The 25,286-nt window shown below is 44.3% G+C and overlaps 1 protein-coding gene across 4 annotated transcripts in view; it reads right to left on the reverse strand.

Moving 5' to 3' along the window:
* Positions 1-3,725: 3,725 nt before the first annotated feature.
* LOC128331647 (signal transducer and activator of transcription 5B) overlaps positions 3,726-25,286 on the reverse strand; it is a 68,501-nt gene continuing 46,940 nt past the window's right edge. For 3 of the 4 annotated variants that reach the window (XM_053265292.1, XM_053265291.1, XM_053265290.1), the window contains 12 exons: positions 24,978-25,108; positions 24,724-24,875; positions 21,693-21,848; positions 19,863-20,042; positions 18,838-18,925; positions 17,966-18,388; positions 15,569-15,663; positions 15,345-15,475; positions 13,038-13,193; positions 11,970-12,021; positions 10,944-11,054; positions 3,726-9,828 (listed from right to left, as the gene is read on the reverse strand). In XM_053265292.1, the coding sequence (XP_053121267.1) occupies positions 9,702-9,828; positions 10,944-11,054; positions 11,970-12,021; positions 13,038-13,193; positions 15,345-15,475; positions 15,569-15,663; positions 17,966-18,388; positions 18,838-18,925; positions 19,863-20,042; positions 21,693-21,848; positions 24,724-24,875; positions 24,978-25,108 (1,802 nt within the window). In that variant the 3' untranslated portion in view covers positions 3,726-9,701. The remainder of the gene's footprint in view (positions 9,829-10,943; positions 11,055-11,969; positions 12,022-13,037; positions 13,194-15,344; positions 15,476-15,568; positions 15,664-17,965; positions 18,389-18,837; positions 18,926-19,862; positions 20,043-21,692; positions 21,849-24,723; positions 24,876-24,977; positions 25,109-25,286) is intronic. The other variant, XR_008310382.1, reaches the window with a different exon arrangement.

Genomic DNA, 25,286 nt, shown 5'->3' on the forward strand with positions numbered 1-25,286 from the left:
AGCCAGGAATCTTTCCCTGTTCTACCTTTTCAGACAGTAGGCTTTAATGTGAGTTCATGGCATAATGGATACTGTGATGCAAAACGACGATTTTTTTTAACCCCGGACATAAATCAGGCTAGGTTCCAATATGGAGGGCAAAACCTGAATCGTGTTTGAAATGCTCTCTGAAATACCACTCAGACTTCGGGGTAAATCTGGCCAGTATGTGAACGCACACCCACCCTCTCAAAGGAAAGTTGCCATCTGGGAAAGCGCCTGGAGATGCCAAGGACTGAACCTGGCACCTTCTGCATGCAAGCAGATGCTCTACCACTGAGCTATGCCCATCCCCTAATGGGAGTATCTTACAGCAAAGTGTTCATGTGCAGTCACCAGTCGAAATGCAGGCCCTGCTTAGCAAAAGGAACAATTCATGCTTGCTTCCACAAGACCAGCTCTCCACCCACTGCATAAGTTTTTAGTGCCAACTGCTAACAGTAAACTTTTAGCCCCACCTGCTGACTATCGGTGAAAAAGCTCCCTTTTTCAAGTTAGAATGATAGTAGTATTGAGAAGACACAGCTTTTCCAGATTGTCAGCTGACAGGGCTAAGAACTTAACATGACATACTTTGATGTCATGTGGATGACTTATTGCATCTCCCATTGAAAAGCAGCACAGTATATAAATACCCACCACCCACAACTGTACTGTGCACTGGAGTTGGAATAAATCACCATCTGGAAGAGCTCTTGGGGTATTATACATGTACCTGTATGCTTTGCACAGATGCCAAGTGGGGGGCAGTTTTAACTGGGAAACCTGTGAAGGTGGGGAGGGTTAACCCTTCCTCTCCAGTGCTATGATCTCAGTCCAAATCAGCCCCCCTGCAGTTATTAAATTGGTGTATGGCATCAGCCCAGAAATGAATGTGTACAGTTGGTGAGAACTTCCACTGCTGAGGCTGTAGATGTATAACCTTCTGTGTGGTATCCTCCCACGACTGGGGTGTTTGAATACACAAAGCGTTTAGGCAAAGTTAGCTGCATGGTTCTTTTGCATATGATAGTTGTCCAGCCAGGAAGGAGGGTGTTGAGGATAGGCCAGAAAGAACTGTGCCATTGGCCCTGCCTACATGGTTCCTGTATTCACTTTCTGCAGCAGCTGGGGGGAGAGTTCCCACGAAACTAGCAAGAACTGCAAATGAGGCTTCAGTATAAGATGACTGCACGGCACTGCTACCAATTGGACAGGGCTCAGGACATCACTGATGACAAGAGATTCACTACTGTTTATGACATTTTGGTGAGAAGGAAGAATTGCTTGAATTTTGTACAAGTTTCCACCCACTCCAGAATGAACACTTTGCGGTCCTGAACTAGTTATCTTGGAACTCAAGGCTAACTCTTTACCCAGCAGCAATGCCCCACCAAGCAAGAACTTTCCCTTCTTGTCCATGCATATTTCACTGTGTAATGGACACACAGACATGTGAAGAGACATTCCTCCTTTAGCAAAGCTTTTGGCACTTTACAGGAGAATGATCTCACAGGGTGAAGAACTATGGGAATATATAGGAACATAGGAAGCTGCCTTAGACCGAATCAGACCATTGGTCCATCTAGCTCAGTATTGTCTACACAGACTGGCAGCAGCTTCTCCAAGGTTGCAGGCAGGAGTCTCTCAGACCTATTTTGAAGAAGCCAGGGAGGGACCTTGGAACTTAGCTCCTGTAATTGATCAAACATCTGTACACAGCCTTAAGAAACCCTCTCCCTTAATTCTCCTCCACACAGTTGACATTTATTTTGCCTTGGAAGAAAGAGGCAAATGTAGCCAAATAAACTTGCTGCAGGTTGACCTTTGTGCAACAAAACTCAGTTTCCTGGGTTGGGAAAGGGGAGGCAAATTTGTAGTCTGGAAACATTTGAGAGTAGCAAAGTTTCTTCAAACTAGTGCTGGGCCCTGTAGCATTTGGGTTAGGAAGAGTGGAGCATCAGCAGACAGCTGCTGAAGTGTAGTGGCAAGGAGACTTTAAACTACAAAGCCGATCTCAAGTCCCAGTTCAAATGGTGCTTCTGCTATGAACTCATTAGGTGGTCTACGGGAAGCTGCTCCCTCTCAGACTCAACTCCCACAGCTGTAAAATGGGGATAATAATATATTGTATTATAGGGTTGTTGTAAGGATTAATAATGTACATGACACTCTGTAAAGCACTATGGATATGTTAAGTGTTGTGTGTGTATAATAGAAGCAGCCATGTTGGTCCACAAGAAACGCTGACAACAGGAACAGTATCATTAAATTAAAGATCACAAAGGAGCAAGCTAGGTTTCAGATGTCTAAAAGGTTAAGCTCTAAAAGGCTCAAAACATTAAACAAAACAAAACTGTTGTTGAAAGGCTTGGCAAAAGCCCCATGTGTAACATCTTAACATGATTATTCGAGAAGCTTCTTTGCAAACAAATACAGGTAGTGTGATTTTACTTGAAAGGAACACAAGTTCTATCAAGGAAGATATCCCAGGCCAAAAGGAGCAATGGCCATTCTTTTGAACTGAAATCAGCCAGCACATTTGTTCAAATCTGTCTTGAGCATTAATTGAAGTCCACGAGTCTCTTGTATAACAGAGAGTAGAAATAAAGAAGAAAAAATTGAAAAACAGCACCAGAAAAATAGCTGCTCCTAATAAAGGTATCATGTTATTGTTCTGCTTTGGATTATTATACCTGTAGCAGGGGCGCAAGTATAATGGGCAAGGGGAGACAGTTGTCTGGGGACCCACTGCTGAGCACCCACCCAGGCTTCTTTCAGTTGTATTCATCCTCCGAAATTGACACACCCCTTTTTGTTACCACTATTCAGCCTCATTTAATATTTCTTTACTTCATGCTTCAGTGAGGGGGGTGGGCATTTTAAAATCTTGTCTCTGGGCCCACTCCAACCTTGCTATGTCCCTGACCTGTAGCCACCGGGATGCAAGGCAACAAGATCTTGTCCATATTGTGTCTCATGTGCTCACAGCCTGCTCAACACTTCCAATGCAGACCCTCACCAACTCCCACATTAAGTTCTCTTTCTCACCCCCAAAGTAGCAAACTCATCAATCTTATCATTGCTAAAGCGATTAAGAAAGCCCTTTTGGTAGAGCCCAATTGCTCATGGTCTTACACATGGAAGGTACATCAACATTAACGAAAAGAAACACTCAAGAGCCTAGTGTAGTGGTATAGTCTCTTATTTTTAGCAGGGGGAGAGCATCTGGCCCTATTTAACACCAGCACAGCATTTTTCCAATGGCTGTTGCTGATCTCTCTTGTGTTTCTTCCTAGACTATGAGCTCTTTGAAGACAGGGAACCATCTTTACTTTCTATGTAAATCACATTTTTTGTTGAACAGAGGTATATAAATAGTAGTAGTAGTACTAGAAGTAGTTCATGAACTATAGTCCTATGTCAGATGCATCATTATCATCTGATGAAATGGACTGTAGTTTAAAACAAACCAACAAACCACTTATGCTGCAATAAATATGTTCATCCTTAAGGTGCCACCGTTGCTTTTGCTGTAACAGACGAACAAGGCTACTCCAATGGAAGTTATGAACAAACAGTATGCTTCAAATGGAAAGAGAAGGAAGGGGGCCCTACAATGGACACTGAGCCCCCAGGCCTCTCGGGGAATTTAAAAAGCTCTTGCTATTTAGTCACACACACCACACTTGTTTCTCTGAGCAGGGTAGTTATTAATCAAAAAACCACAACACTTTATTGGTTGCACAGGGCTAGAGCATCTTTCAGAACATGAATATTTCATCAAAATACAGTTCTTCACATAAAAGTGCCATCTATTTTTGAAAAATATATATAAAAGGCATGTAAAATTATATCCCTTGAGATTTTGTCCCTTTCTCCAAATTAAAAACAAAAAACCAAACGTTTCCCCTTGATATATTTTAAAAAGTGATATTTTAGCAGAAAACTTAATTTATACCATTAAAACTCTTCAAAGTTTTGGCAAAATAATGATTTAAAATAGTGCAATATTTATGCTGTGTACCCTGGTTTTAAGGGAACATTTTTGACAGTTGCTTGGGCAGAGCAGGTCCCAAGAGTGAAGATGGAATGGGCACCAATCCACTGAGGATTCCTTGTGTGTAATCCAGTCCCCACTGAAATGAATATCAGCAAGCATTGTATTCTTGCACAAACCCTAATCATATCGACTGGGTCACCAGAGCAGAGAATTGCTCCTGGCAGATCATATTGCCTTGTGCAACAGGGAAGAGGAACAGGAAGTTACAACATCGTACTTCATGAGGAATTGTCAAAACTACAGAACTTTGTGCTCCATTCTGAAGTGGGGTTTACATATGATGTCCCTGTAATATAACTTTGTCCATATTCAGCCCACTGCAAAGGATTAAAGCCTATATTCCCATTTCACAGCTGTGTTAAATTGCGCCATATTGAAACAGAACTGCTATGCAGTTACCCACAAAGTTAGCTCCAAACAAGGGCAAAGAAGGCTGAAGGCAGCTCTGGGGTAAAACTTGAGATGGCTCCCCACTGGTAGCTGCCTTTGTGGCTGCCGCTGCCACCTGCCCACCCTGGTAGCACCTAGCCAAAGCAGTGGCAGCCATGGTCTGATGATGCTGGCGCACTGGCCCATGCCAGCGCAAGAGCAGACCTCCCTTAAAGGGAACCCCTGTTCTCGCCGGGATGGGGCAACTCTGCACCAGCTTGGTGATGTCGCAGATGCTGAGTGAGCATGGGGAGGGGGCAGCAGGCGACTGCTGGTCTAGGGCTTTTGTCCCCCGTCGTTCACCAGTGGCTATGCCACCGGCTCCAAAACATTTTGATATGTGAGGCAGAAAATCCAAATGACTCCCCACCACTGACACAAATGAACATGGGTCAACCCGCTGGCAAGATCCACTGCACAAGTTCTTTGAAATGAACGGTAGTGCTCTTGTGCACAGAACTTTCTAGCAGACCATGCGTCAGATCTGCCTGCCTCCAGCACCCTCCGTGGCAACCATAATCTGCCTTCCGAAGCAGCCACTGCATCTTGCTTCATGGCAGGGCTATCTCTTGCTACTGAGCAGGGGATCAGTGAAAACCAAGCTTCTTTGAGAGTCAACTAAAGGGTAGCCAAATAGAATTCACATTTATCTTAGAGGGTGTGTGAGAAAAGCAGCACTCCGCTTCTAACCAACCCTCCCCACCACCATGCTTCCTTGGTTCAACACAAGTTTTACCCCTTCCAGTTTCAGGACCTTTTCAATGTCCACATACACAATGCAAAAATCAAAGCCACAACCAGATGAGAACTTCTAGAACAACTTCTAGAAAATATATTACTCTCGCTATTTTTAAAAAGGTGTGATTCCCCCATCCCATCAGATTTCAAGCCAAAAACATTTTGTCGCAGAGTCCTGAGAATGAAGAAATGAAGCTGCTTATAACTATTAGCTGACATTGTGTTTAAGGCCAGCAGTATGCTAGGGGCTATACAGAACCACAGAAGGTGTACAGCATCTGGTCATGGAGCTCATGATCTATAGTGGACGGACAAAATAGGTCGTCATGATTTATGGTAGGCATGTTGTAATGCCTTTATGTCGTAATGATGAGGTAGGCATGGTGAGGCCAGGTTGGCTCCCGAAAGGTTTTGAATGGTAGATGACATTTCCCCCACAAAGCATTGAAGGTGGTATGTGAGAAGCATCATGGCCTATGGGGTGTGGTCATTCCACTCACCGCTCTGCCAGTAGGTTTTTGTATTGTTTCAAAAGCCTCAACACCTGTTTGGCCAGAGGCAACAAAGAGACCAAAAAAACTAAGTGTGCAATGATGCTTCTCATCATAACCCTTCCAGCTCTCTTGAACATTATTGTCCAGCCCAGGGATTCTCAACGTTGGGTCCCCAGATGTTATTGGACCAACTCCCATAATCCCCAGGCCCAGTGGCTTTTGGCTGGGGATTATGGGAGTTGAAGTCCAATAACATCTGGGGACCCAATGTTGAGAATCCCTGGTCCAGCCGATGTTAAGCAGTTGAGGAAAAGGAGGCGGCAGCCTGATAACAGAGAGGGAGAGGCTGCTCCAGGCACAAAAAGTGGCACTGCTGAAGGCACAGAGATTAAGAAAGGGGGAGTGGGGTAGAGGAGACCAAGGGGGCTGATTGGCAGGCCCTCACAATTCCAGCTCTCCAGAGGCAAGTGCCCCTGCTCGATGCAACCTGAGATTGATACATACACACACTAATACATAGGAAAGTTCTCTGGAACACAAGGGAGGACTTAGGGCAGGATAAGTGCTAAACACACATTATGGTCAGCTAGCAAACCATACTAACATTTGTAATGGTAAGCGTGCTTAGAGAGTAGAAGGGCCATAACATCTGAGGGTACTCGGGGGCAAGGAGTTGAGAATCTCCAACAGTAAGGACTAGAAACTTGAAGCAGCTATGAGAAGAATAGGAAATTGGTGCTGGGATTTAAGTTAGTCTTTGATGTGCTGAAGAACGGTCATTTTGCTACTACATAATGACATTGTGGAGGGTCCCTTCCTGGGATTACCTCGAGGCTTCTACAAGTGCTGTGCTGTTGCTAGCCATCTCCAGCAAATATCCAAGTAACAAAAGGGGATTGAGCTAGCTTTAAACACTCCCCCCCCACCAAACAAAAACCCCACACACTACAATTCTTTCAAGATAGCACAGTGAGGAAGGGGAGGAACTTGTGAACTGTTGCCTACTGACGTCACAGACACCATCCAATATGAGCACAGCCATCCAATACCAGCACTGCCACTTGCCTCACATCAAAGCACTGGTGTTAACTGCAAGGGTGGGCAGGAGGAATGGCTATTATAGCTACAGTTCAACTGCTGGTAAAACAAGCATTCCACTGTATTGTGTATGCTCTCTGAAATATCATCCTTTGTTATTGGGAAAAGAATAGTGACTGGAATGGCCCTTTGGGAACTGAGGTGCAGAAGAGGACAACCAAGATGATATCTGGGGCTTTTTAGCTTTAAAAAAATGACTATGGGGAGACGTAATAGAGGTCTATAAAATTATGCATGTCTGGAAAGAGTAGATAGAGAGAAATCTTTCTCCCTCTCTCAGAACACTAGAATCAGGGACCAGTCTCATTCCATGAAACTGGTTGCCAGGAACTTTAGGACCGACACAAGGAAGTACTGAAACACTTTAGGACCAACAAAAGGAGGTGTGAAACAGTGCATAATCAATCTATGGAATTCTCTACCATGGGATGTGGGGATGGCTACCAGCTTGGATGGCTTTAAAAGAGGCTTAGATAAATTCACAAAGGACAGGTCTATCAATGGTTATAAGTCTTGATGGCTTTAGGATGCCTTCTGGCTCAGAGGCAGGATGTCCCTAAATATCAGCAGCACAGGAGCAGCAGCAAGAGAGAGGCTCCTGTTCATCTTCTCCTGCTTGTGGGCTTCCCAGAGGCATCTGGTGGGCCATTGTGTGAAACAGGGTGCTGGACTTGATAGGCCTTGGGCCTGACCCAGCAGAGCTTTTCTTGTTCTTAACTGAGATTTTGTTAACACTTCTATCAGCAAATGGTACGAAATCAATTCCACAGCAGCTGGCCTTTTCAATGCAACTTCAGAGTGAACAGATTGCGTTTGCTTCAGAGACATTTATATGCCTCTGTAGCCAGGCTGCTTTTGGATTCTGCCTATGCAAGGTGCATACAAGATGTGCGTATCTGGTGGAGTGTGACACACAAAGCTTCGTCTTCTGTGCCTCACTCAGCGAGCAGAAGGTGGTGGGATTTATGCTTCCATTAAGGATGTTGTGAAGGCTGAAAAGTGGGCACAACCCTCTGTTGCAAATGCCTCATCTGACACAGCCATCCAAAGATCCACTTTTGTATTAGCAGGGAGTGACTTTTCTAATAATGGCTACATCAAGCATTCTGCAAAATGTTTGCGGGTAGGGGGCGGGGGGAGAAGGACTGACACATTCTTCAGCAATCAATTTTTGTATCACGAGGCCCAACTGTGAGGGGGGAGTCTACCAGCATCCTTGCTTAGGCAGCATTCCAGGTGCAGCCACCACCATGCTACATGAAATTGCAGGGGCCTTGGCCAAAGAGGGCCATGTCAAAGAGAGCCATGTCAAAGGCTGGGGATCAGGCGGCTTCTGGTTCAGCGTTCATTTGCCCCCTGCTCAGTTTCTACTGCCTTGTACACTGGCTGCAACAGACTGGAAGAGGATTCAACATCACGATTTGCCTGCTATTGGTGGGGGAGGCACTCTAAGCATTTCAGGACAAGCCAAGAGCTGCCAGGTCCTCTCCATATGGCGATCCCACCTGACTCCAGCAGAAAAGTCTGATTTTTAAAACCCAGCTGGGACCAGCGGCACCACAGCTTGCCATGCCATTGTTTGTTAACCCCTGCCAAAAAAAAAACCAAACCACCAACAAACACCATAATGGTTGGGTCACAGCCAATCATCTTTCCTCCTAACAAATGACCTACTCCACAGACATATATGTCAAAAAATCCATAGCTTTGTGTTAAAATAGTCAGCTTTATTGACTAGTAGGTATAAAAATAACGCTTGGATGGAGCTGTTCTTCCCGCTTGTTCAGCCAGCTAAGGAGCAGAAGAGGGAGAGAAAAAAGAAACAAAATGGTGGGTTTTGACCACACGTCTAGAATTCTACACTCATCTAGAACTCTTCCTCTCTGAAGCTGGCAATAAAATGCTAGAATCTGCTCCCCACCCTTCTACCAAGTCAAGTCAAGAAATCATGATTTCAGGTTTTAATTCTGCACTTTCTTTGCAACTTATTTAAACAAAACAAAAAACACCCTACTAAATTTGTGATACCTGGGACAATCTGCAGAACTTGTGATACTTGGATTGTTCAGCAGAACAACCTGCTGAATGTGTGGTACCTGGGAGCAAAATGTCAGACATGTCAAAGCCAAAGGTGCTAGCTGCAGGAGCCAAGAGATAAGCAACTACCTTGCAACGAGGCAAAGAGAGAGACTGGGGTGGGGAACATAAAACGACTCAAGAGGATGCTGTCAATCAAGAGGAACCTGGCAGGCCCAGGCTGCAGTGTCCAAGGGATCTGAATAGAAGGAGGACTCCCACAAAGTCTGTGCCTCTTGCACACAGCACCAGACACATGCGCACACACAGGAAACATAGGTCAAATGCAGGCACACACACCGTTTATCCTGGGTGCAGCTGAGAAGAGAAACATCAGACACAGAAAAGGTGATACTTCAAATAAGGCGTACTTTTCTCCACAGCTCAGCCCCCTCTCCTCCCAAACACCAGAAGGCCTATGGGCAAGGGACAGCAATGTGCTGCATTCTGGGAAGATGGGGAGGAGGGTATGGGATGACTCCCAACACAAAGCAAATGGTAGCTGGGCAGGTAAGAGGCCGTGTGCCTAAGCGGGAGGCCTGAGGAACGCCTCTCAGAAGAGCAGATGGGAAAACCAAGCCATGCACTCCACTGCCTTTTGTGCATGGGTGAGGGGAGAGACAAACACCAACTGCCTCTCAGACACCTCCTCAGCTGCAGCAGAGCAAGCCTGCCTCATTATGGGGGTGAGGACAGGCACCCTCCCCACAGCAGCTGCACTCCCCGGTGGCAGTGCTCCCATGTTTCACAGTCTCTGTATGGTCTCTCCAGGGAAGGGGACAGGGTCACAACTGTGCGTGCGAGATCCACTGGCTGTCCATGGGGCGCCGCAGCAGTTCCTCCACATGTCGTGCCACATCCATTGAGTCTTCCAGATCCAAGTCCCCTTCTGGGTCCAGCACGGAGTCAGGGCTGAGACAGAGAAAGCAACAAGTGGATTAGGTGGCTTGGAGGTGAGAGCCCCTCCACTTCCGGCAGCCAGGAAGCTGTCTGTGAAGGGGTTGTTGCACTCCAACAATTCTTAGTAAAAAGTCAAGTTTCTGGGATGGTTTGGAGGAAACCATGAGGGCTAAGTGAGTTTCTTACTGATTTCAGTAGTTGTGGGGTAGAGATGCTCTTATTTGTTGTGGGATTCCAGCTGAGTTAGGTATGCCACAGGAGAGGCAGAATATCTAAGTCCCTCCCTGGTGAGACCCCGCCCTAACTTTTGTTTCATTTTGTCAATACTGTTTTCAAATATCTATTGTAATCTGCTTTAGAAACCAATCTGAGGGGGAAAGTGGGATATATATATATATATATATATATATATATATATATATATATATAAACAAATGAAATAAAAGTAAAGTTGATTCTGCATATGCGGCAGAAAGAGGGTAGAAATTCTATGGTGGTAGAATGGACTGCACCACTTTCATCTGAAATGGGGGGTGAGATTTTTGAACGTTCCCCTGCAATCTCAAAATTAGCGCAGTAGAGTGTAGTCTGGGTTAGAGACTTTCTCCCTGGTTAGTTTTCTATTTACAATGCCTCCCCCCACTCCACCTCCAAATGCAAAAGCATGAAAAGATGGTATCTTCCACCCGCAGAGAGAAAGGCTGCACTCCACTCTGCCATCACAGGACTCTACAACCTCATTTCTACCAAGTGACTCCAACTTGTATGACGGCAGCAAGTTAGAGACAAGCAAGGATATAGGATTCCTTGCTATTTTTTTGTTCTGTGAATTTTCAGATTGCTTAGGTCAAATCAGCTGTGGATTTGGATGCCAAGAAAGCAAAGGCACTTGGGTTCAAATCCAGGGAGTGGCAAGTTAGTGTTTGGAAATTATACAATAATAATAGAAATTAATAATAAGTTTGAGTTCTTAATGATTAAGAATTAATAATCTTTATTATTAAGAACTGGTGAGGAGCAGTCAGTGGAACGTTAGGGTGAGATATAGCAGGTTCAGCTCTCTCTCTGTCTTGAAGCCTCACCCATTTCAACAGCTGAGGCAGACAGGCAGGCCTTCCCTTACTTACTTCTGTGGAAACATGTTGTAGTGGGATGGGGCACAGACAGCAGGGGATGGTGCTTGCTCCATGACGTAGGTAGACGCACTGGCTGCAGGATCCCCAGACGTGGTGGCAAATCTAAAACAGATGGAAGCACAATGAAAGAGGCAGCAAGAGTAACCTTTTGCACCTCTAAGTCTGCCCACCTTTGCTACTGTGGGGTACAATACAAGCAAGTTGGGACCGGCTCTGTATCAATAATTCCCCAGCCTTCATCATGGCTTAGTTAAATCCAGCATTCCTTTGCTTTTCCTCAATAACAGTAGTCCATCTGTTCTAATGATGGTGCCCACACTCCTGTAGCCTACTCCCCCCCCCCACCCCCCACCACAAGGTTCTGGAGGGTATCGGATGCCTTTCATCCAGATGGCCCATTTTGTACACGGCCATTTTTATGATGGCTCCACTTATGTCTTGGGGAGCTCATCCAATTCCTGCATTCCTTCCTTCCTGCTTTTTGATGATTCTTTCTGGCTATATCTGAAAGAGCCACAGTATCCAAAATGTTCACATCTCTTGCCCAAGATAAACTCTGAAAGCTGGTCTAGCAAGGAGCAGAAAGAAGAGGCACTAATCTAAAAAGAGCCCAAGGACACTGTGAGCATAGCCCTGGCTGTGAGAGCCCTCACCCCCTCAACCTCACCAGCTTCTGCCCCTTTCCCCACCCACCTTTTCTTGAAGGACAAGAGCTGACAAGATACAGGTTAAGATCCATTCAGGTCACACTGTTGTGGTTTTTAAAAAAACGAAACAAAAAGCGGATTCCTGATGCACATACATCATCCTAGGTTTAGATATAGGCCCACTGGTAGAACACTTACTCAAGGACAAGGACTCTGGAAGGAAAGCCTAAGAGAGGTGCAGTCCAACTGACAGGAAACACCACCACCCCGCCCCATTGATGCCCTTCTACTATTATTAATTTAATAATAAAATAAAATAAATTATTAATAATAGTAATAATAATACCCTCCCTCCTCCCATGGCACTCACTCTGGCACAACTTGCTTGATCTGTGGCTTCACGTATCCATCCACAGCTTTTGCTGCAAAGAATGAAGGGGGGGGGGTGGAACATACATTTATTGCATAGGGTTGGGAAAGCTTTTTGTCTCGTCAGCTCCACACAGGTGTCCCAAACAGATGGATACTGAGAAACAATTTGCCATTTCTGCTCTTTTTGCACCCATACTGAACCCCTGTGAGGACACTCTTTGGCCCACCCAAGAAGCAGACTTTAAGTATCTCCTAAATCACGCACAACAAATTTTATCCCATCCATTCTTAAGCTCTTCTCATTTTTGGCAGCTTAGCTATGTCTCCTTTGTGAAATCATTGCTGCTGGCCAGGTGATTGAAAATAGGTCACAAAGAAAAAACAAATCTTATTTATTGCACAAAATTATTTTTAACCAGGTTTATCTTCTTGGGATCTACATAACTTAAGTCTTTCTCCCTTTCCTTTAGTATCCTGACTTACTGTATTTTCTCTGAATAGTTTCTTATTGCATGCATTTTCCTTTAAGTATCAGCTTAATGCTGTAATTCTGTCTACACAGACAAAAAGAAAGCTTGTATTTACAATACATGATGCAAACTCCAGAGATGACTCCAAAAAGGAGCTGCCTAAGCTCCTCCACTGGAGGTCTGCAGAAGTCAATGTTCGTTTAGATCAGGACTTGACAAATCCCAGGTGCCAGGGGGCCATGGCACCTAGATATTTAAGTGGTGCCTAAGCCATTTAAATATATTATATTCCAAAGGTAGAATTATTTAATAAAAAAGATAAAAGCGATTTAATAAAATCAAATGTGTCCCAGGAAGCCCTTTTTCTGTTCTATGTATGTTACTTGTAAAGGGCATAAAGAAAAGCTAATTTACCCTCCCCCCATAGTGTCCATTACTAAGTCTGGTAATTTTGTCAAGTGTTCATTGTCTGGCTCCCAAATTTTTGGGTTGATTCCTAGATCCAAAGAAAATTGGTCAAGGTCTGATTTAAACAGGAGTATAATAATGGACATTGCTGGAAACGTCAGTTTAGTTTCCTGGTACTGCAAACTCACGAAGGACTGGTGTGTAGTATTTGGAAAAGACGTCTTCCTTAGGTCGGTCAGGATACACATAGATTAGGTATGAGAGGTCTCCAAGTCGGTCTGCCAGGGAGCGGATGGAGAAGTCACGGGTGGTGAAGGGCATCAGGTTCCAGAACATTCTGTCAGCTGTAAAACCCAAGAGCATCACACCGTAGTAGAGAGAAACACCGTAGTAGAGAGAAACAACAATCAGCTCAGATCCTAAAGAAACGTAAAATGCCTGCACAAATCTGTGCTAGTGTCATTTTTGTGACTGCCAAGAACATCACTGCTTACAGCAAATTATAGCAAATTGCTTACAGCTTGTAGCCACATCTGCCACAAGTGGAAATATGCAGGAAGGGAAAGTTTAACTTTCAGTTTTATTAAAAACAGTTAGGCATGGGTGCATTTATTAAGCCAACAATTTGACCAAGAGGGACCAAAAATGTACAACATAAAAAATGTATATCATACAAACTAGAGACCTGTTCATTTATACACTTTGATTCAAAGCATGAGTTACCAATGATTTTTTACGTAAAAGAAGAAGGATAAGGAAGTGCCTCTCTTAACGTATAGAGACTGAGGGGCAAAAAGGAGGCATGCTGCAGTTCTCAAGAGATCACCGCCATCCCTCCTTGCACACATGAGATTCCTTGCACACAAGACCACATGAGCTGGTCTTGTGGTAGCAAGCATGACTTGTCCCCTTAGCTAAGCAGGTTCTGCCCTGGTTGCATTTGAATGGGAGACTAGAAGTTTTATAACTGTAAGAGATTCCCCTTAGGGGATGGAACTGCCCTGGGAAGAGCAGAAGGTTCCAAGTTCCTTCCCTGGCTTCTCCAAGATAGGGCTGAGAGAGATTCCTGCCTGCAACCTTGGAGAAGCTGCTGCCAGTCTGTGAAGACAATACTGAGCTAGATAGACCAAGGGTCTGACTCAGTATATGGCAGCTTCCTATGTTCCTAAGCTAGCAGGTGAAGAAAAAAAAAGCAACAACATCTAGGGCAGACAGTGAAAGAAATCTGACTTTAGTTAGTCACACAGCTGAACTAATTTGAATGCATGCAAGATGCTGTACCCACTTACTATGCTGTGTACAGATGCACCCATTTCTCTCCAGGGCTTAGTTTCAAATTAAAGCCACTTCACAGCAGAAACTGACTATGCAGTGCACTCATTGGCTGGTGCCTGCAATATCACGTACCCACTTTCCCTCCCATCCATTGAGCAGTTTTGCAACTTTCCCTTTTAATTTAAAGTGATATTTATATTTAATACGAATAAACTTACATGCAGAGTTTTAAAAATGGGAAGACAGGTGACTCAATCACCATGCCAATCACTGACTAAATATGTCTGTTCAATTCAGTGCATTATGAAAGGGGAGTCAGGCTCACTCTGCAGGAAATAAACCTGCAGCAGACCCTGTTTTGAGATCTATTTGTATGCAATCTGAGAGGAAGGCAGTTTTCAGGCCAGGTCTGTAGCCTGTGCACCTCACTTCGGACTGAGGGGGCATCAGCTGGGGCTGTATCTAAGAGCTTCTTTACACAAAGTACTCCCCCCAGGCACTCTTCTCTTTGTGAAACATTTTGGAAACCCCTTTATTGTACTAGATCCAAATCCTATGGAACAGAATGCAGACAAAACTGTCAGCAACTTGTTTTCATGGAGAGTTACTTTGAAATGTGAATAGGGAGTGCTTGTTGTCAATTCCACTGATGTGAAATTGGCTAAGCCCTCTTCACATCTTAAACACACTGGAAAGAGGAGCACTTGGCCTTCAAAAAGAAAAAGTAAAAGTGTCCCCACCGGAAGGGCTGTCCCTGTAGACTTGAATGAAACAGCAAGAAATGTTCCAAGTTCTAAAAATCAGGAAAAAAGATCAGGCCCACTTTTAATAAAAACAACGATTCAGGCATAGAACAGACTAAGCTGAGTCACTAAGTGGTGTCATTAGTATTAGCTAATAGGTGCCTATGACTCTCACAAGACCACAGTCCATACAAAACTCCAGTGGGAGCGGTGTGTTGCAATTTCTCAGCAACAAAATATTATTGTTAATTGCAGGGAAAATACAATGCCTTTCCAACAAGTAATACTTTCAGAAAAGGGATCTGGATCGCTTCCAGCAACTGAATAAAGTTGTGCTTCTTGGGCCATTTTGACTCCCTACAATAACTGAGTAAAAGTTGTATGCTGGGTTCAGACAACCCAGTTTTCTGAAACGTTCCTAATCGGGCACTCAGATCAGTCAAGTGCTACGTTTCTTTCGATCAAAAAGGAACTCACCATTGTCAAACTTCCAGGCAATTGTGATTCCTCCAATCTCAGAATCACTGAACCTCAAGAGGAAAGTCCCGTCTGGCTTGTTGATCAGCAAGTCATGGGCTTGCTGCTTGTTGACAAAACCTAGGATAGCACTAGAGAACGGGAAAAGGGAGAGAGGTCAGGCTCCAAGAGTTAAGGTGGGGATCACAGGAGGCCAGTTAATGCAGCAACAGGGGAGCTCTCACCCATCATTCCAGTGAGGTTTCAAGTGTTTCTTCAGGACCTCCATTACTCCATCAAACCACTGCCAGAAAGTGTAATTTCGCCCCGGAAGGTTCTCCTGTTAAACAGAAAGAGTCCAGCATTTACGCTTGCTTCTCACTCAGAGGCCTCACAAAAGCAGTTGGATGTCTTACAGGACCTTTGATCCTAGTTACATTTTTTGACAAGCATGGACTGACCAAAGGATGAACTAGATGATACGCCTACTGTGTGAATGGGTGTGTATGCTTACTTTTAAAAAGTAAATAGCAGCTGCAGTGGGATTATAGTCCCCTTTCCCCATGCCATGGTCCAATCTGTATTGGGACCCTGCACAGGTATTTACATTTGAAAAATCAAGCATCCATACCCTAATCATGCCATAGGTATATCATCTTGTTTGGCCCCAACTGGAGCAGTTTGTGAGCTTGCTTATTAATTATAAAACTAACATGCATCTTGCCTCAAGCTGGATGGCATCAACTGCTAGAACAGCCTAAGGGCTTCTGAGGATTCAAACAATTTATCTAAGGTAGCTTTTCCAAGAAACGAGTAATTTATCTGGGCAGACAATGTTAAGGCAAATTCTCACAACTTTAAGTATGTGAGAAGCTACAGGTCTTGAACATACTACTACTACTACTACTACTACTACTACTACTACTACTACTAATTATTATTATTATTTATTCGATTTCTATACCGCCCTTCCAAATATGGCTCAGGGCGGTTTACACAGAGAAATAATACATACATAAGATGGCTCCCTGTCCCCAAAGGGCTCACAATCTAAAAAGAAACACAAGACAGACAGCAGCAACAGGCACTGGAGGTACTGTGCTGGGGATGGATAAGGCCAGTTAGTCTCCCCCTGCTAAATAAAGAGAATCACCACATTAAAAGGTGCCTCTTTGCCAAGTTAGCAGGGGTACTTGCCTTGAAAAGGCCATGCAAACAGTTCAGCCATAGCTTCACCATCATTCAAGCTGCAAAATCAGGGTCTTGGCTGCAGATGAAATGTTTGCATGTTTCCTGCAAGCAGGAAAATAAGCAGCTTCTAAGACTCTTGAGTGCTGGTCTTTAAAAGAATGAGCTTTGAGCCCCTTCAAATCTTATGTCTGCCATGAACTGGATGGGCAATGCTAAGCAAGCATTTCTCATATGTAGCTCTCCATCTGTAAAATGGGGATAATGCTACTGGCCTACCTTATAGGGTTTTCATAAGGATTTCTGAAAGCTCTTTGAGCTTTTAATCACAAGGACAGTGCAAATAAGCCCCCCATCAACAAGTGTGTGTGTGTGAGAGATGATTATGATTAATAATAATAATAATAATAATAATAATAATAATAATAATAATAATAGCAGCTATAACAACAAAACTTTATTTTCAAAAGGAAGTACAGTCCTCAACTCATTCCTTCCCACAAAACCCCTGTGAGGTAAGTAACCATTAACCCCTTTTAAAGACTGGGGAAGCGAGATTAAGAGTGATTTGCCCACAATTACTAGGAAACCCCGAGGCTGAATATTTATTTATTTATTCAATTTATATACTGCCCTTCCTAAAGTGTCTCAGGGCACTTTATATTAAAATTTAAAAAATTAAAAATTAAAACACACATTTAAACCAGATTAAAATTAAAACTAGATATCATTAAAAGCCAAGATAAACAGATGGGTCTAAGGCTCTCTTGAAGATCTCTAAGGAAGATAATCCTCTTGTATCCACAGAGAACGCGTTCCACAACCCAGAGGCGACAACTGAGAGGGTACAATCCCAGGTCGCCATCAGATGAACCGGTGGCACTCGAAGACAGACCCCTCCTGGCGATCTTAATGAGCAGTGGGGACAGGCACTCAGTCCTCCCAGGTCCGTGTCCAATACATTATCCACTGAAACACAATGGCTTTAATTGTATGGAGATACTGCAGTACATATTTTTTGGTTTAAAATGAGGCAGCCAATGGCCTTATAATTTTTTTATTTTTATTTTTTACAGACAATCCTCTCTTTTGCAAATGCCAATAAATGAACTTTTGCATGGCTGTGCCTATTATCTGGGCCCATATGGTACTGTTCTTCCCCAGCTCCTCTACTGCAGGGATCCATAACGAGTTGCCCCAGGCAAGTCCAGCTTACTAGTTGCCAAATCAAGCTTCCCCGCTTCGCTTTTCAGAAATAAATGTTTCAGGCAATGGGAAGTGGGTTGGGGGAGAACATAAAAGAAGAACAGTGCGTGGAGGTAAGGAATGAGAGATGGGAGGAAAGTCATGGTGACAGGGGATGCTTGACAACCATGCCACCTTCCACCCTTTCCTCACGTGATCCTCCACCTAATGTAGCTGCTCACCAATCCCTTATTGGTGTGCCCCCTTACCCTGTTGAACTGGGCCCAGGAAACCGCCATGCTGTTATAATCTTCTAAGTGGTTAATGCTGCTGTTGAAGAGCTTTTGGGCCAGGAAGAGTAGGTTCTCCTTGGTGAGTCCTCGGCTGCTCTGGACCTCTGATTTGAACTTCATGTTGAGGGCCTCACACAACTGTGACCACATCACTTTGTCGGGCACAGCAAAAGGCACACGGCCCGGCTCAGCGAAAGCGTTGTCCCACAGCACGGTGGCAGTGGCATTGTTGTCCTGGCTGCCATGCACAATCACCACCACAGGCAGAGATAGCGTCTTCACCTGGAAGACCAGCTCATTACCACCCACATTGAACTGAGATTCAAAGAGGATGGTGAACTTCTCCTCCGTCACAGACTCGGCACCGCGTCGGTCAGAGCGCTTGATCCGCTTCAAAGACTGTGGAGGATGTAATGAGTGAGGCAGGCATGGGGGAGAGAGGAAAAAGAAAAGAACAGAAACCATCAAGGGCCTTGAAGAGAAAAGCAATGCTTTGGGGGCAGGAAAATTATAATCCTGAAATCAATGACATAGTTAGGCAGCTTTGTAGAATTTTAATTAAGGATTGTTACCAGTGAATGGGGGAAGATGGAAAAGGGCATAAATAGCATTGAAGGAAGGAAAACCAGGATAGGGAGGAGAGATACAAAGAGCCCCCTGCAAGTCAGTAGAGGCTCCAGCCAGGCCTGCCTTGCCTTAGGAGATGCTTCCTGGCCCCCATACACATTTAAACTTTTGTCCGAAAACCAGGAGAACTAGTAACATGCTTTTAGTAGGGAAAATAGAAGTAGGGTGTGGAGTTGGAAGGATAGGGCTTGGGCAGGAATCAGCATAGGCATCTCTCTCACCATGTTGCGGAAATGGGCACTCAGCGTTCCAGTTGCCTGGTGATACTCCATCACACAGGAGTTATTCAAGATATCACCACTGCTCTCACTGCCAAAGGAAAGCAATGGCAATTAGAAGAATACAATTTAGAGGTCTGCAACAAGAGGACCCTGATGATGTAGCTCCACCCAGTGGAGACTATGGATTATTTTTCATGGTTAAACAAGCACATGTTTTATTAACTAGCATTGCACTATTATAATCAGATGAATATGCAACATATAGTCCAACATCTGGTCTTATATGGACAGAAACCTGGTTGACACTTTTGGCCTCGTGGTCTATTTGCTCACCCCCACAAGCCTTGGATAAGCTGCTATATCACATCACAGGATATTCACCAACATCCCAACTTCTCAGGAGAAAGCTTTCTGCAACTGAATGCTGACCGACAGAACACCTACTGTACAGGGCATGAAAGGTCAGCTTGACTGGAAGGAAAACTTCACACAAGGCCCAGGGGCGGTGATTCTGTTCCCCAGATAGAACTGCTAACTCCTCCTTCTACTGACTTAACAGAATTAGATGAATTGCACACATATATAGTTTTCACCCTTCTCCCCTCATGGCTCAGTGGTGTGCATGTGTGTTCCTCTCCTTTATTTGCCATCTTTCCTGCCACATTTGCTATGCGGAGGTCATAAGAACACCCCTTCTGGATCAGGCACAAGGCCCATCTAGTCCAGCATCCTGTTTCACACAGTGGCCCACCAGATGCCTCTGGGGAGCAGAAAGGCAAGAAGTATGTGCATGCCCTCTCTCCTGTTGTTGCTCCCCTGCAACTGTTAACGAAAGGCATCGTGCCTCTGAGGCTGGAGGTGGCCCACAGCCACCAGACTAGTAGCCATTGAAAGACCTGTCCACCATGAATCTGTCTAAGCCCCTTTTAAAGCCACCCAAGGTGGTGGCCATCCCATGGCAAAGAATTCCATCGATTAATTGTGTGCTGTGTGAAAAAGTACTTCCGCTTGTCGGTCCTACATACTTGCGAGTGCTCTCATTTTTGAGCAGGGCTTTGGCTTGCTGCTCGCTGATGATGGTGGCCTTCACCTGTGGAGGGTTCATGTGGACATTTAACTTCCCACCAACCAGCAACCGCACGGTGGCTGCAAACTTGGTCTGGGTCTTCAGCACCTGGGGAGGCTGCTTTTCAATGATGAAGGTGCTACAAGGGAAGTGGATATATGAAAGCAGCCATTATTACAGAGACAAAAGATTGCAAAGAAAATCCTTGGCATAATGAGCTCTTATTTATTTATTTATAATATTTATACCCCGCCCCTCCAGTGCACTACTGCCTGGGGTGGCCCACAACAATAAGATAGACACAAGATACAATAAAAGTAATAAAATTAACTAAATTAAACAAAAAAAATTGTCAGATTAAAACTCACAATCATTATTAGGTTCAAATCAAAGGTTACTTTTATTACTGAGGTGCCAGTGCACCTCTGTCGGGTGGGCAGGATTAGGACAGAACATTAATAAGCTAAAAACTGAAAATGATAAAAAGCTAAAGAACCTACCAGATATAATAAAAAAAATGGAGCATTAAAAAGCCTCCTTAAAGACGTTTTAAGACGTTTTTTAAAAACACTGAGGGAGGGAGCATGGCGAAGCTCTTCAGGGAAGATGTTTCAAAGCCAAGGGGCCACAACCGAAAAGGCCCTGTCTCTAGTCCCCGCTAACCGGATCTCTCTCAGTGGTGGGATCATGAGCAGGGCCCGAGATTATGAGCGGAGGGCCCTGGCTCTTATGACTCCTCATGCCCAAGCTCTCCACTGTGGTTGTGACAAAGGTGTTGAAATTCAGGGCATGGAGAGAACCAACATGGGCCTCTTTGTACAAAACAAGAAAAGACGATTTTCAGCTTGTCCTAGATGAACACCATAATATTTGCTATGGAGATGAATGCCAACAAATACGGTTCCTTGCAAGGAGCCTACAAACACAAGCCATGACCCCCATTTCCTCACACTGGTTCAAACTATCTGGCCTGTCCTAGTTGTAAGTACAAGTGAGTAAAACTGTATGCATGCACTGCTGCCATTTACCTTTTTAGTTATTGCTAAATAAATTAGTTATTGCTACTGTTTGCTTGGAATTAGTTTTTCTAATCTGCTTAGTGTGTCCGTATTCTTTTATCTGAACTGTAATTTATATATTTATGTTAGCCACCTCACAGGCTGGAAAGGCAGGATGTAAATCTTTTTAAAAACACAAATAAATGTTACTTATGTAACTAGTTCTGAAAGCTATTGATTTGGTATCTGTACTAATCTATTTCCCATCAATTTCAGAGGCTTGCATTCTCTGCAGCATCATAAAGGTAGAGCAAGAGCTCCACCCTTGCAGAGAACCAGGACACTGGCTGCGTTGAAGGCTTGCCATGCAGCACAATGCATGGGGAGGAGGTAAGCAATTTTTGCTTCTTTCTCCTCCCTGCAAAAGCCCTTTTCATGCCAGGAATATGTCCCTGAGGGTTGCACAGTCCTCAGAGTCATATTTCTGGCAACAAAAATGGCTTTTTCAGGGAGGGGAGAGAAGATAAATTGGTTCCCACATCCCCCACCCTGCATGCTGGGCTAAGCAGCAAGCCTTCAGCACAGCTAGTGTCCTGGCACCCTGCAAGGGCCGGGTTCTTGCTCCACAGAATGTGGGCCACTAAATATGCCTTCCTGTTTGTTAATAGATGGCTGCATTTCAGAGTGACCCCTCTTCCTCAGTCTTTGGACAAACTAGAATCCATTCACCCTAAGGCTCTCCCCTCTTTGAGCAAGGACATTACCACAAGCAACCACCCCTTCCCAGTTACCTAGTGACTAGGGCAGAAATGATGTCGGTGACAGTGCTGTTGAGTTCAGACAGCATCTCCTCAATGGGCCCTGGAATAGGCAGTTGCTGGCATAGATGTTCAGCACGACGCACTTGCTGACGGTTCTGGCATATTATCTCAGCCAGCTTCTCACACCTAGAGAGAAAAGAGGTGGAGGAATGAAGTCAGGAAGTCACAAATGAGATGTGTCCAGTCCAGATAATGCCACTTGATAATGCCCTGGTGGCTGTCAAGACATCCTATCCACAACTTTGCTTTGGATAAAGTACATTTTGCACAAACAGAGCTGACAAAAGGCATACTGCCCAGCTGCCACTGCTTTCTAGTCATCTAGGCATAGTGCTAGAGCCCCACTAAGGCTGTGAGCCATGTTGTCTTTAAACCCAAACAGAAAAAAGGTGCACCTATTCCCCACCAAAGTCAGAGCCCCATCATTACCTTCAGTTTTGTCTGGATTTAAGTTTCAGTTAGCTCACCTACATCCACTCTTCAACTATATGGAAACACTGAATAAACCCAGCACTTGTGCCGTATTGTGTTTCAGGTGAGGACCCATAGAAACCTTATGCACCAAGATGACCCCTGTCAAATTAACTGAATGCCATTGTAATGGTGATTATTATTTGATGATTTTACTCTGCTTCTGTCTTTTGTTTATTTTTTTAAGCCTGAATTAGCACTCCAGCTACAGGATGGAAAGACAAAGAGATGGGTGTAATCAGTCTATGAACGGCATGAAATTCTGCATATCAGAATGATCAAATCTAAAAGGAGAACAGACAGGATGCAAGGACACTGGAAGGAGCCTAATAGTGATTCAGATTGTCAATCCATCTAGCGCAGTATTGTCTACATTGACAGTCAGCAGCTCTTCAGGGTTTCAGACAAGGGTCATTCCCAGCCCTACCTGGGAGTGCCAGAGACTGAACGAGGATCCTTCTGCATGCAATATCTGTGCTCTGCTGACAAACTGCAGCCCATTCCCTACAAGACGGAATCCTGAAGGATACACCCAGGAACATCGAGGAAAGCTGGGGCTGGGTTCAACACATCCAGCTGAACATAAGTAATTTCGTTTGCAAAGCAAGTAGACAGCTTGTTGCAGTGGGGAGGGGATAGCTCAGTTTCTTTTCTTTTCTTTTCATTTTAAAATTTTATTGGTTTTTACAATATCTTAACAATCCAATTACATTTAATTAAATAAATATTGACTTCCCGCTTACCAGTCTGCGCGGTTCATATTAGCTATACATATAAACCATTGCTATAGTAATTCAAAACATATATACTCCACATTGCAAACTCGATTTTATCCTACCCAACCTGCTGTTATTACTAAATTTCAATCCCTGCTGAAAGGTGCATGTTAGAAAAATAGTTTTTTAAGTAAAGTAAGAATGGTTCCCAATCTTCTTCGAAACATTCCAAGTTTTCATCCCTTATAAGTGCTGTAAGTCTTGCCATCTCAGCATATTCCAAAATTTTTATCAACTAGTCTTCTTTTGAGGGCATTTTATTGTATTTCCATTTCTGTGCATATACTATTCTAGCTGCCGTGACTGCATACATAAAAAATGTTAAATTTCTTCTGGAGAACTCTCCTTGAGTTATTCCCAGCAGGAAGGATTCTGGCCTCTTAGGAAATGTCATTTTAAAAATTTTCTTCAGCTCATTATATATCATATCTCAAAAGGCCTTTGCCTTCCCGCATGACCACCACATATGGAAAAAAGTTCCTTCACATAGCTCAGTTTCTGGGCAGAGTTGTCTCAGATTTACCACCCAGAATGGCACAGCTGCACAGCACTATGCAGACACATTTTTTAATTATTATTTTGCCACTGCTGCAACATTATTTTAAAACAGGATTTATGTCACAATCTGTCTGATATGGTACAAGTGCAGTTCACTTGGGATGAAACTACACATACCGCCTGAACTGCATGCCTTGAAACTCCCTCCCAGTGCTGTTTTGCAGACAGGAATTGTTGGAGAAGGCAGGAAAGGTACTTAACCCTTTCTCTTCCCATCCACTTTCTACCACACACCGGGATTCCAGAACCGTGTTTCTGTCCTTAAGCTTAAGTCATTTTTCCTCTTTTAAATACAGGTCCTCTGTAAACAAGGAGTATCTGTGCTGATGAAGCATCGGAAGAGGAAGCCTGGGACCAACCATGTTGATGCCTTGGGTCAAATACGTTCACAAATCCATCAATGGAGAATCTATCAAGGTCAGTAGGTTACAAAAATCCTAGTTTTGGAATTCAGTTGGATCCATGAGGGGAATAGAATAGTACAGCTAATCCACCAACCCAGCAATGGGGCAAGGGTCTGGGCTTTCATGGAAATAACACTCTAACCATGACAAAGGTGCCTTTGACATCCACCAAAAAGCACATGACAGGTTCCAGGTTGTTTCAAAACATTACGCCTAAAGTGTGCCCTCTCTTGTGTGACAGCACAATTACTTGGGAGAGATCCATGGATATCATGGAAGCCAAGATGGGTTCTATCATCTACATTGGGGTCTTTTGGAAATACTTTTTTTTTTTTTACAGGCAAGTTTCTGCTTATGGTTGCAAATATGTGTGTCAGTCTTAGCAACTAAAGGGATGGTTGGATAAGGTTTTCAGTGGCCAAGAGGCAGGGCAACAATGCTTTTCTAAGCTCTTTGCCCTTTGCTAGGTCTAGAAACATGTGAAATAAGAGAAATCATGCATATCTGCATTTCTTGTTGTAGAATTTACACATCTGAATTGCAACTGAATGGTGATTTATTTTAGCACAGAAAACACACAGCCCTGCCTATGACAACTCAATAGAGAGCATCCAATAAGAACTAATGCTTACTTCAGTTTGCAAGGCTGGGCCCCTGGCATTTAAAATCCAAATCCAAGGAGTCTCAGCTCAAATGAAACCCTGGCCTGTGTCCATTCACAAACCATGCAAGTAGCTGGGAGATCCTAGTCCCTCTCTGGCTCCCTGGCTCCCTCCTACCCTGTTAACTTACCAGGCCTGTAGGCCATCCAAAGGGCCTTCAGGGGGCCCACCATTCCCTGCTAGCTGCTGCCTTCTCTTCCACTGGATCAGTTCATCATCTAGGATGATGGTCTGTTGCTTGCGGAGCAGGGCCAACGTCTGCTGGTGCTTTTCAGCCAGCTCCTGAGAAGGAGGGAAGATACAGAGTGAAGGTTAGCAAGCAGGGGCACAATTTCAGGGTGGAGGGAGTCAAGGGGGTTGAGGACTGGGGATGGTGGTGCTCACCACACGATACTGCTGCAGGGTCTGGGCTTCACGATGCAGCCAGGCTTCCAGGGTTGCCTTCTTCTGTTGCAAAGTCGGCTCACGGGCCATTCGTTCCTGGGGATTTAGCTGGGAAAGTTGAGCAAACTGGGCTAGGAGGGGGAAAGAAAGAGTGTTAGGCCCCACAGGGGTCACCTCATAACTCTCTAGTGCCAGAAGAGGGATGCCTCATGTCTAGTCCTGTCTCCTCAGCTGCTCATCTCTGTCCTGGAACAGATCGGCTCAATCAAGGTTGAGGCCCATGGCAATCTGGGACTGATAGACTTCGTT

Source organism: Hemicordylus capensis, chromosome 6 (genome assembly GCF_027244095.1).
Source record: "Hemicordylus capensis ecotype Gifberg chromosome 6, rHemCap1.1.pri, whole genome shotgun sequence".
Classification (NCBI taxonomy): domain Eukaryota; kingdom Metazoa; phylum Chordata; class Lepidosauria; order Squamata; family Cordylidae; genus Hemicordylus; species Hemicordylus capensis.